This window comes from Aythya marila, assembly GCF_965140915.1.
Source record: "Aythya marila genome assembly, chromosome: Z".
NCBI lineage: Eukaryota > Metazoa > Chordata > Aves > Anseriformes > Anatidae > Aythya > Aythya marila.
The window spans coordinates 54593961-54606046 of NC_139080.1; the positions used below are offsets into that span (position 1 = coordinate 54593961).

Consider the following 12086-nt stretch of genomic DNA (forward strand, 5'->3'; position numbering starts at 1 on the left):
TTTCTTTCTTTCTGTTAATGAATGCTATATCTGTCTACATTCTGTCACAGTCTGCATTTAAAACGTTCTAGGTGAAGTATGCAAGGTGGAAAAATGAATGCTTCAATACTGAAAATACTTTGCTTTATATTAAAGGCAGAAGACGGCACACACTTTTTATGCATATTTATGCAGTTTCCCTGTGTTTCTTGTTTCCAACAGATGGCTTCTATGAAGATGTTTCAGATTCAGTTCCACACAGGTTTTGTGCCCCGAAATGCCACCACAGTGAAATTTGCTAAGTATGTTGACACCTTTTTGTAAGGAATATGAAGGAATTTTCTTTCAAACTGTTTAACTTGCCAAACTAACAGCTGAGGAAAGGCTTTCTTCAATAATTTTTCAATAAATAGAATAAATACAATAAATATTTTCCTTACCTAAGTACTACCTGTTGAAGATCTATGAAAAATGTAAACAAGTACAGCATACTTTAAGCCTTTTACATACTTTAGTGCCTTGAAGTCCTGGCATGAGCTACTATAATTTAATCCTGTTAGCACATAGTCTTAAGAATTTACTTGCATACACTTTTGCAGGTATGATCTGGATGCCTGCGACATTCAAGAGAAGTATCCTGATTTATTTCAAGTCAATCTGGAAGTGGAGGTGGAGCCCAGAGACAGACCTAGCTGTGAGCAGCCACCATGGGATAACATGAATATAAAGGGACTGAATCCCAAGATTCTTTTCTCTACCCGAGAGGAACAACAAGAGATTTTGTCAAAATTCGGTAATGAACCTCTTGAACTAGAGAACCTGATGAAGTTTCTAATAACCTAGCAGTTGAGGATGTATTCTGATTAGTTTCTGATATTCCTTTTAGTGAAGAAAAAATTTAAAGGTTTTTTTTATAAATATAATTTCAAAAAATTTGCATTGTATGAAGGAGTATAAATTATCCTCCAATTATATAAGGATTATAATTATCCTTATCTGACATCCACTGCTGTTACACTTGCTTGTTTTAAAGTTATGAATATGCTATTTGCAGGGATTTTAGCAAATGGAATGTTGACAGTCAGGATTTGTAGACAAAATGTCTTGAAAGAACTATCTTTGACTAAATTGGCATCATTATAATTTAATTATTTCAGCTTTTCTTGTAAATAGTCCTACCTAAAAATGTCATCAATGTTTTCATCGTATATATAACCAATTAATTTAGTAACTGATGTTCAATTTGTCAGTAGTTCCTCATGTCATCCATCAGATATTTAACTCTTTAAACATTGCATGTGTGCTTCATCTGTAAATGTCTGTATTAATTCCATTTAATGTTGTTCAGTATCTTCTTCTGGAATCAGTAATTACAGTTTTGACACTTTCATTAAGGCTTTCAAGCCTTGACCACGCTTTCCCTATAAAAAGCTTGTCATTTTGGTATACCATACATGAGATTTTACTCTCTACTTTTAATACTGTATGTTCTAATTCCATGTCTCTTGATAGATATTAGTTGCTGCTGTCCTATATTGCTGCAGAATATGTTCTGCTCATACCACGATTTAGGTCATTTTTTGTTTAACTTAAGACTTTTACTATCAATATAAACTATGGTTAAACACTGCTCTCAGCTCACTCAAGTTAAGATGTTTTGTTAATGAGAATGAGAATTACATTTGACCTTTCGATTTATAAACTTGCATTTCAAGTCACTTTCTTTTTCTTATTCATAGAAGGGAAGAGTGTTTGCTTTCTTCTGTATTATGAACTTTCTTTATAAAGCTTGCCCTATTAAGATTGAATTTACAATATTACGTTAAGCATGGTGTTTCATGTATGTTTTCTGAAACATACAGAAACTATTTTTTCAACATCTGTTACAACTGAGTTTGTGGGAGGAAGGGAGAAAGTGCTCTACCAGACTTGATGTTTGGATTTAGACAAATAACTTTCTCCCAAGCATTCATCCCATTCTTTTCAAGCAGTGGATGAACACTCATTGACATAGGAGATTCTTGTCTTGTCTTGAGGAAATCCTTTTTTTTTTTTTTTTTTTTTGGGGGGGGGGGGGAGATGGTATTACTGTAGGTAATTAAGTCCAAATCAGTTTTTTAATACAAGAGTCATTTAAAGTCTGATCTCAGTCAAATAAGCATTATAAGGAGAAGTTGATAGCAACACAGTGCATTACTTAACATCTTTGAGATGCTTGTTAACAATTCCATATTACTCTCTAGCATTATACTCTTTTTTTCTATATCTGCACTTGCTCTTTTTTGATATCCTGTTCCTTATATAAGCTATTGCAGATGCTGTTCATAGCTCCTGCCTGTTTTAGGGGATAGGTGGTACAAGTGAGCTGTTGAGCACAAGTATTTTTAAAAAATGTAAATAGGATACTTGAGTGTTTTGCTGTGAGTCTGATACATTAATGATGCAGTTTAAAATAGGGTCTTACGAGCCTTTGCAGTTGAGGCAGGCTTAGTAATGACAGCTTCAAACCTGGGAGATTTTGCCTTTGTGGAATAATACTTCAGGACAGGTGTCTTACTATAGCAGTCAAGTACCAGCTGCTGTGACCAGGATTGAGACTTAGAAGCTTCTCTCTAAGGGTTCTGGCTTATAAATTATAAATCTATCTTCTTTTAGGGAAACCAGAGCTGCCTAGACAGCCAGGTTCAACGGCACAATATGAAGCAGAAGCATCCCAACTGGAGCAGTCTTCAGAAAGCGCCCCAACTGAGACAGAATCCTCACATAGTAGTGGTACTGATGCAAATAATTTCTTTCATTCTCTGGATTGGAAAGGTATTTTTTCTCTGAAGTAACTATTTCTGTTTTCTTGTGTACTTTTCAATGAGCACTATAGTTGTTTCTTATACCCCCCTTATTCAGTGAAATTCACCGTGTTGCCAGGCCATGAGCAAAAGCTATTTAAAGGGTGAACTCTGCATGTTAACATGTTAGAAAGTGTTAATTCAACTTCATTTGGTTAAATACTAATGTTTGTTTTTTTTTTATTGCTCATAACTTATAATGAAAAGTGTAGTTCAGCATTTAACAATTTTAAACTTAAACATCTTCAAGGGAGTAGTTATATTCTGACAACCCCGCTTAGGCCTGGCTGAGGAACAGGAGAAACATAGACCAGTCAGTGGTGTCCAGACCAACATGTACGGACTGAGAAAATGTAACTTTATAGTGCATGTGTAAGTCCTATTTCTGAGCTCCACTCTGTTGGCAAACATAGCAGTAACTGATTATGCTGCCATTAAATGTTGTTGTAGAGTGGAGCAACAGTTACTGAATAATTTTCTAAGACATAAGTGGTATGATGTCCTGAGTTGAGATTGTCTAAGTCAGTGCCATTTTGAAAGCATGTGTAGTACCTTCTCTTTTAGAGTAGCAAGTATTGCAGAGTTGTTTGTCATTTTTATGAGCACGCATTATAGTTTTCTTGTTCTAATGCTTTGTAGCTGGAGAACTCCTCTGTTAATTGTCTAATTTGAACTAGTAGAATGTGAGATGCCCCTTTGCTGCCCTGTTCAAGGAGGTGGTACCCAACAGTTTGTTAGGGATTGCAGAAACCACATGAAATCAATAAGCCTGACATTTTTGGCAGAATTCTGTTAATCTTTTGCTGTTATCTCTTGTTTCTTTTTAAGAAGGAAAATGTCCAGAAAGTGGACCAGACGATAATTCATCCAAAAATGATAATGTTCAACTATCTGATGAGAGAGAAGAGAGTGATCCTTCAGATGAGGAATTCCCCACATTTCCAAGTGAAGAAAAGGTGGTAATTGTTGATGAGAGAGATTCTGGTACTCAGGAAGGAGAGTTGCCTTTTGAAGCCAATTTTGAAGCTCCATCTGCCTCATCACAAAAACCTCTCACTGAAGAGAGTGTAGATTTACTGGGATTGAACTCTGATATTTCACAAGAACAACCTATCTCAGAACCAAGCTCTTCAACAAGTAATGCAGATTTGTTGAACGATCTGTTTGTGGGTAGCACATCACAGGTCGCAGAAGAGCCCACTGGAGATCTTCTTGGACAAGGAACATCTTTCTTTTACAGCAAGCAGTCTCAGTGTTCAGATGCTTCTCAGGAGATGACTTCAGCATCAGGTATGTAAAGTTAATCTCAGTACTCTTCAGCTGGCACCAGGTAAAAACTGTTGCCTCTGTTGTGGTTGGAACATAGCTAACATGTTTGATATGTACACTGAAGACATGTTGGTCTATGGCAAGAATCTGAATAGAAAGGTATTTTTAATGCATGAAACAGACAAATTAATGCACACTACCCGTGCCTTTTATGTTATCAATATCCTATTAGCTCCAAACCAAGTAAACAGAAAAGTGTCAGGTTTTGAGTTGAAAGCAAATTCACCATTTTTAAAGAATCCATAACTTTCCAATGCAGGTGTTATGGATCTAGAAAAGGATCTAGATCATGTATGTAAATAGCTGCTCTTGCTCAGGCTGAGAATTGTAGTAAGTGCATACATTCACTTTATGTAGAGCAATTACACTAGATGTAGTGTATAGCTGTGCTGTGTAGGTCAAAAGGTCGTGGTTATTTTTTGAGTGCTAATCAGATAAGACTGATAGGCAACTGGAAATCCTGTAGATTACTGTTGAAAACAGTGTGATAATGCTGCTGCTAAAAGCTGTTGCTGCTTTTACTGATGATGATGGCAAGTTTTATGTCTGGAAGGAGCATGTTAACTCTATCTGGTTTGCATTTAAAACAATGTTTTAATGTAGAGATCTTTCCAGTGCATTGTTATCACTGTTATGTGACTAAATTTTGATAATAGTAATGCTTTGTCTGAATGTGCAGTAAGAGTTTTAGGAATATTAGTCAATCAGGGTAACTATTACAAGCTTTAGTTTATTTGCGCAAAGGTAAAATGTGTTTTTAGGGCTTTTAGGTGACTTCAAAAATTTCTTCTGAAGTAATTCACTCTTGAACTGTGTTACTATGGTCAATAACAAATCACTTAATTTACCAGTTTAAACATAGGCAGAAGTCTACGAAAGAAGCTTTTTTATATCATCTTCAAAAATGTGAGCAGTGGTAATTTATATATATCATTCTACGTTTGAATAGTATTACAGAAGTGAGCAGATGAAGCCACTTGAGTTTCCCCCTGCACATCAAACTTGTAGCTGAGGTTTTGTGCATGTGCTGTGCTGCAATAAGATAGTTTGTACATGTGAACTCAACATTTGCTTTTTGAACTGTTGTTGAGACATGAGAAATGTGATCAGCACCTCAGGATGCATTAGGGCACCATGGGAAGATTATTTCTTTTCAGCTTCTGAGTGAATCTGGCAGGAGTCCCTGGGCTCCAAAGGATTTTGACCCTAGAGGGCAGCAGTAACAGGAAGATCTAAAGCCATGATTCACGCAACTGTCACGTGTTATCCCATGCTGTATATAAATACTCTTCCAATTAGTTTTTGCCTCACTATAATCACTAAGGACCTGTTGAAAGTCTTGCTTCCTTTTGGCTTTTATTCTTGAGTTGACGCACTTTCTACCCTGGAGTCAACAATGCCTTCAAGTCAAAGCAGTAGTATGAATGCTTTTCTTGATTTTTTCAGTAGTTTAATAGTCTAGTTTGTTTAAATTCTTTAGAGGCCTGGCATTATAGATCACTTTTTAACAAATGTGATTTTTTTGGTTTATATGCAACTGATCACTCAAAATTAAGGTATGTCTTGCATGGAGGAAAGTAACAATATGATTGAATATATGCAGCTTTGCTAAGGATTTGTGTTTGAGGACATAGCTGTTTTAACAGTGTATGGCTGAGAAACTTTCTATACCAACATGAAAGTACCAGTGTCTAGAGGCAAAGACAGAATGGTGACTGTTTGCTACAAAAATTCAGAGCTGCTTAATTTGCCAACATAAACTCTGCTTTTGTCCTTGTCCCTGGAGTAGTAAAGTTTTGTTTTCTAAAACTTGTCATAATTTTATTTTCTGCTTCTTTTTTAGCTGATCCTTTTGGCCTGTTCACAACGTCATCAAGTTTTGAGAATCGTTCCCTACCTAGTGCAGACCTCTTCAGAGACATGCTTAATTCAAATTCAACATCTACTCCTAATACGTTTCTTTCTACAAGTAATACATTTCTGACTTCTTCCAGTTCAGATTTCTTGAATTTCGGTAAGTGCACTTCTGGTGTTGTTTCTCAACAGTTTCTGCTGCTTTGTGTATTTTTTCTTTTGCCTTAGCCGGGGTGGATTAGTGTCTTAATAGGTCCACTTGTTGTGACTGTTTTAATTAACTCCCTGTTCTGGGGACACAGATACGCATGTACCAAGTTGCAAGGATTTCCTATATAATGTGATTCTAATATTTATTTCCAGCATTGCTAACCTTTCAAGAGCTGAATTTTCCTCCAAGAGCTCTTAAAAATGATGGTACACAAACACTTGCAAACATTCTGACTAGATGACAATACTATTTTGAGTGTATTCACTTATTAGTTTTTCTGAAAACCTGTGAAAAGGAGTGAGTGGTTCAAGGAAATTAAAGTACAGCAAGATCTTAAAATGCAATCGGAGGCTAGCTTGGACCTTCTTGACCTGATAATATACTTACGGAATACATTATGTAATACTCTAATCCTATTTGCTTCATTTGATTTCTGAGTGTTCTTGGTGAACCTATTCCTCGTGTGTTTATTCTAAAATCTATTTACCATTAAACAAAGTTTTGTAATATGTTGGGTCTTCCCTTGTCTCCATCTTCAGCATGTTACATCTTAAGTGTTACTAAATGGATCTTCTAAGCATGCTCATTCTTTAAAGAAACACACTTTTACAAAACCAAAGTGGCAGAGCCAAATGTGTTGCTTTTTAAATTTGATTTTCAGAGAAAAGGGGCGTATACGTGGTCTTGCTGTTTGTGGTGTTAGCCAATAGTTAAATTCACAAAAGTCGAATTTGTAGAGCTAACTTTTTATCCATCACTATTAAAAGCAAGAGCGTGGGAACATCATGCAAACCAAAACATTACAGACCTGGACAGGTATTCTTGGAAGGATGGCAGCATTTGCGAAGGGGGTGTACATGGTTAGAATTTGATATTGAAACTCAGTATTTCAAATAACAGAAAACTTGACCCCTGTATGTCTACCAATGGCTGTACTTTGAAAACATCTTACTGTCCGTTCTCAGAGGGCAGTGACTTCTAAAATTTCTTCACTGTCTAGGATTTATTTCCCTTCATTTACAAGAAAGTGCCCTGAGACTGTGAGTCAACCTTGGCTGATTACCAGATACCCAGAATGGTGCTTTTGCTCCCTCTTCTCAGGGGGACAGTAGGAGAAAAGATGAAAAATCTCATGGGTTGAAGTATAAAGACAAAGGTCATGTAGCAATTACTGTCATAGGCAAAACAGTAACTTGGGAATGATTAATTTAATGTATTGTTAATTAAAAAAAAAAAAAAGTAGGATAGTGAGAAACTATTGAAAGAAACATTCCCACCACCCCACTTCCCTTGATGTCATTCCTTCATTCCCAACTCTTGAGCATCCTTCTCCCCACTCTGGCACATGGGGATGGGGAATAGGGACTGTGGTCTGTTCCCTCTATAGCTCCTTCTTCCTCAGGCTGTTCACCCACATGGGGTCCTTCCTATGGGATACAGGCCTTCATGAACTGCTCCAACATAGGTCCTTCTCTTGCACTGCAGTTCTTTACAAGTTTCTCAATTTGTGCCCACTGCCTCCTGTCCTTCCAGTGGACAGTGCTGAGAAGAGCCTGGGTCTGTCATCATTATTTCATCCCTTAAGTATATACACTTACACACTTCAAGAAGATCCTTCATCCCTAATCCTTTTCTCCTAGTTAAGCAATGCCAGCACACTCATCCTTTTCCTCATGTGACAGATGCTCCAATCCCTACATGACAGAACCCTTTTTTGTACAATATTGAAGTTGAAAAAAAATGCACAAATGAAAATTTCAGCTCTTTAAATGTTTACTTGCAACCTCAAGGAGATCATCAGTATGTTCAGCTATCTGTAACATTTAAGCAAGTGTGGAAGAAAAAGATATTTTCATATATCTGACTTCTGTGCATAGTGTTTGTGCTTTGTCTTTTGACTATGGTGACAATGTACCCTGGTAAATGCAGTAGCTTGTCTACTATTTTGATGTATTTTCTAGAGGTTTCTGTCAATATATGCTAAATATACTTCAAATGTACCCATTTTCTCTTCAGACCACAGTTATGCATTTCCCAATATTTATCAGTTTCTGAAACTGTTGCTATGCAAGATATAAAAACTGTGGAAGTGGAGAAACTGGGTTAACACTTCATGTTTCTTTAAGTTTACCTTTTAAATGACAGCTCTTCTGTGTGTTTAGCTGAAATAAATTACGTATTTGAGGCTTTAGCATTCCATCCAGTCACAAGTATCAATTTTAACAAGAAGATGAGGAATATTAGTAGTTCTAATGCTTTTAATATGAAGGAGTGCATATGACTGGGAAGACATGCTAACTAGCAATTGGAGGATTGCAGGGGAGAGCATGCTCAAAAATGACAGATTTGGAAAAATTGTGTGGAGAGCACAGAAGAAAGTGCAAACATCAGGTCATTAAAGTGAGGAACAATTTAAAACTCATTAAAAATAAATTGGTAATGTCAGTGCTCATTTAAAACAAGCTGCAGTGACAAGATACGGTGAATCTATTTTTGGAGAAGTAGCGAGTGTCAAATCAAATTCTGAAGCAATGGATAGGCTTTCCTTTGGTAGTAAACAATTACTAACCTCTATAGACATAAGGAGGAATGCTCTTCAGTGAACACTAATTCAAGAACTAAAATTTTAGACTTATTTCTCAAGGGTGCTTGAAATTTACTGGAGTTTTAAAATATAAACTTAATTTATAGAAAATATACTTTTTAAACAATGTGTGGTCTGTTAAGGCATTCTGGCCCATAATATAAAAATATATAGATCAGTTCTACTAAAACTGTTTTGGGAGGAAATCTAATTTTCTGTGAAAACTTTCAGTTGCTTGAGAGAGAAGCTAGGACACGGGATTAGCATTTACTTAAGAACAGATCACCTGCTTTTAAGTCTTAAGTGGCCACACTTACAAAATTTTCTGCAGATGAAAGAGTGTGTATTCTTCCTCACTAAATAAATGTTTAGTGAGCGTTTCTGAGAACAGAATTGGTTTGTTTAGGTGTGGAAGCAGGTCATCTTTGATGGAAGTCTGGGCAGGAATGTATTTCCCCATGTGAGGATGTACTGATCTGATCAAAAAATAGCAGGAGGCATGAAATGTGATCAAAAGAAAATTGAGTGACCAGTGTAGTCGTCTTCTGAGGAGGAGCTGTTTTCTGTGGTGATTGTGCTCTCAGTTGGTCTCGAAATGAGCTTGGAAAATTTGCATCATAATAAACCAGCCTTTTGGTTTACAAGAAATTTCTTTGTTCTTTGTGATCTACAGATGAGAAGTTACATAAAGAAAGCTTAATGTGTAGTTATTTCTTTCATTGTGGTTTTATCACAGGAAAATTTAATTCAATAAGTGGTTGTAAACTGTCTCATCTCCATGTGGAAAACATATAACTGCAGAGATCATAAGCCAATTTTTTTTCTAACTTAAATATTAATACTAATTATTAATTTCAGGCCCAATTAACATTTTGGGAATGGCATATAGTATGTAAAATTTCTGAACTGATGAATAGGCACTTAGGTACTTCTGTAACCAGTAGCATTGCTATATAGCAGATAGCTGGGGTTCTGAGCACCGAGAGGCAAATACACTACTGCTTTCTGGTTACCTGCTGCATCAGCAGGAACAGGAGCATGCTCTGAAGCCATCCATTAGATATTTCTTCAGCCTATGAGACCTAAGCTGCTAAAGTCATAGCGTTACCTTTGGACTAAATTCTCTGAAATATGTGGGATGTTTGAAATACAAATGAAAGGATTTGGTGTGAAAACCCTTCTGATTCCCATTTAAGAGCACGTTACTACTATGGAGATACCTAAGCAACCCATGTAGTAGGCCAGCTGACAATGTGGTAAAGCTGTAGCAGTACTGGCAAAAGACTTGTTATTGTGGTAGTTTTCTTAAAAGAATAATCATGGATTTTTTTTCTTTTGTAGGGAAATTGGAATTAGAGACAAGTAAAATGTCATCTTCTACAAGCTACCCAGATCTTTTAGGTGGATGGGATTTTTGGGTAGATTCTTCCAGACCTGTCTATACACCATCAGCACAAACGAAGTCTGCTGTTGAAGGTATGATGAAAAAAGTCTCCCATTAGAGGAGATAAGAAATACTCCGGACCTGGTCAGTTCAGTCACCTGAAACTGCTGAACATGTCTGCCTGCCTTTTGCTTTGTTGCTTAAAGGACTCTATGCTCTTGTGCTTAAAGGGCCTCTTTAAGGCACTTGAGTAGTTTTTCAGAATAAGTTCAATGTATAGGAACTAAATAGTGTCAGTTGCCTATAGTAATGGTGATTCTTGTTCTGGTAAAAGATGTCATCTAGCAGAATACTAGAGAGGCTTACCTGGAAATTACATTTCTATTAATTTTCTCAGTTTCTAAATAAGCCAAGTACATGATGTGTTTTCATATTAAACAAGTCCAGTTCTTACCACAGGAAGTCAGCCCAGTGCGTCTTCAGGTCCAGCCTTAAACCAGGCTAAGTCTCAGAATGTGGACCCTTTTGCTGATCTTGCCAATCTTGGATCTGGTCTTCCAGGTAAGGCCTTGTCTGAACTTAATGCTTCTCTGGTTTCTGATTTGCTTATTGTTCCAGTAAGTGTGAATGGTAGCTTATGTAAAGTTTTCTTTTAAATGGTAACAGCCAGCTTCAGGCAGTTGCTGTGAGCAGATGTGTAACAAGAAACAATCGTACCTTTATAGAGATTGTGTGAAATATGCACAATTATGTTTAAGAAGGTGACTTCAGCTGTGATTTAGAAATGTTTTACACGCTTAATTCTTGAGACTTCTAGTTGAGAAGTTAAGAGAAAGTGTGTCTCTGCTCCAGTAACTTATCATAGGGTTTCTAATATATTTTTGCTTGATACGGTAGTGTGAAAGATATAAAATAGGAAGCCAAATTAAATTCTTGATTAGGCCCAAAATAAAGGGTAAAAAAGAACTGTCAGTTCAGTACTTTTCTTAGAAATAAGTAGGTTTGTATAGTTCTGCTACTCAAATTTGTCATGTCTGGGTCTGATTTGTGCTTGCTGTAAATACTCCTACACCAATTCCATCAGTATTATAAAGATTTGCCAACTTGCAGTTGTGTGAACAAGATGGCTATGTAAGATGGGACACATCCCAGAGTAACAGTTGTCCCAAGATGTTACATTCACCCAAACTCAGGTGTTTTCACAAACAGCAGAAAAAATAAGAGCAGGGAAAAGACCTTTCTTTTCAGTACCATGCTGCCACAGCTTATGGCCAATTGGCTGCTGTTAAATGTGACTAGCTGCCAAGAGTCTAAGAAGAGCAATTTGGAACTGCCTATAGCTACTGAGTTGCAGAAAAATATGCTTTTACCTTAGCTTGAAGCTGACAGAAGCTTCTGTTGCCTTGGCAGTTAGTGTTATATATTGAATTGAATAACCTCTTGGTGAAATTACCTTATTTAAATGCAAGGTGATATACAATGCTGGCTTCTCTGCTGCCTTGCAAAATACTGGTATTGAAGTGGTGCCAATAAAGCTGCTGTGCAGGAAACAATTTACAGAATTATTCTAGTTCAATAGTTCAGGTAAATATGGACTTTTTAACACTATAGGCAGGGTGAGTAAACTCATTTCATGTTAGACTTGGAGACGCAGGTATGATTGTACGCTGAATGAGTAGAGGGAATTGTAGTGATTTTAGGATTCAGATCAACTCCTTTTAGGGCGATGAATCTGGTGAAGGGTCTAGACAACAAGTCTGGGGAGCAGTTGAGGGAATTGGGACTGTTTGGCCTTGAGAAAGAATGCTTGGGGAAGACCTCATCATTCTTTGACTACCTCAAAGAAGGTTGTAGTTGGGGGAAGGGGGAGGCCACTCTCTTCTCCCAAGCAGCAAGTGACAG

At 36.9% G+C, this 12086-nt stretch overlaps 1 protein-coding gene across 4 annotated transcripts in view; it reads left to right on the forward strand.

Annotated features, from left to right (window-relative positions):
* Positions 1-12086, forward strand: part of GAK (cyclin G associated kinase) — a 72848-nt gene that overhangs the window by 47704 nt on the left and 13058 nt on the right. For 3 of the 4 annotated variants that reach the window (XM_082784216.1, XM_082784218.1, XM_082784219.1), the window contains exons 18-24: positions 202-281; positions 579-772; positions 2635-2793; positions 3651-4112; positions 5995-6165; positions 10142-10276; positions 10644-10745. In XM_082784216.1, coding sequence (XP_082640342.1) covers positions 202-281; positions 579-772; positions 2635-2793; positions 3651-4112; positions 5995-6165; positions 10142-10276; positions 10644-10745 — 1303 coding nt within the window. The remainder of the gene's footprint in view (positions 1-201; positions 282-578; positions 773-2634; positions 2794-3650; positions 4113-5994; positions 6166-10141; positions 10277-10643; positions 10746-12086) is intronic. The other variant, XM_082784217.1, reaches the window with a different exon arrangement.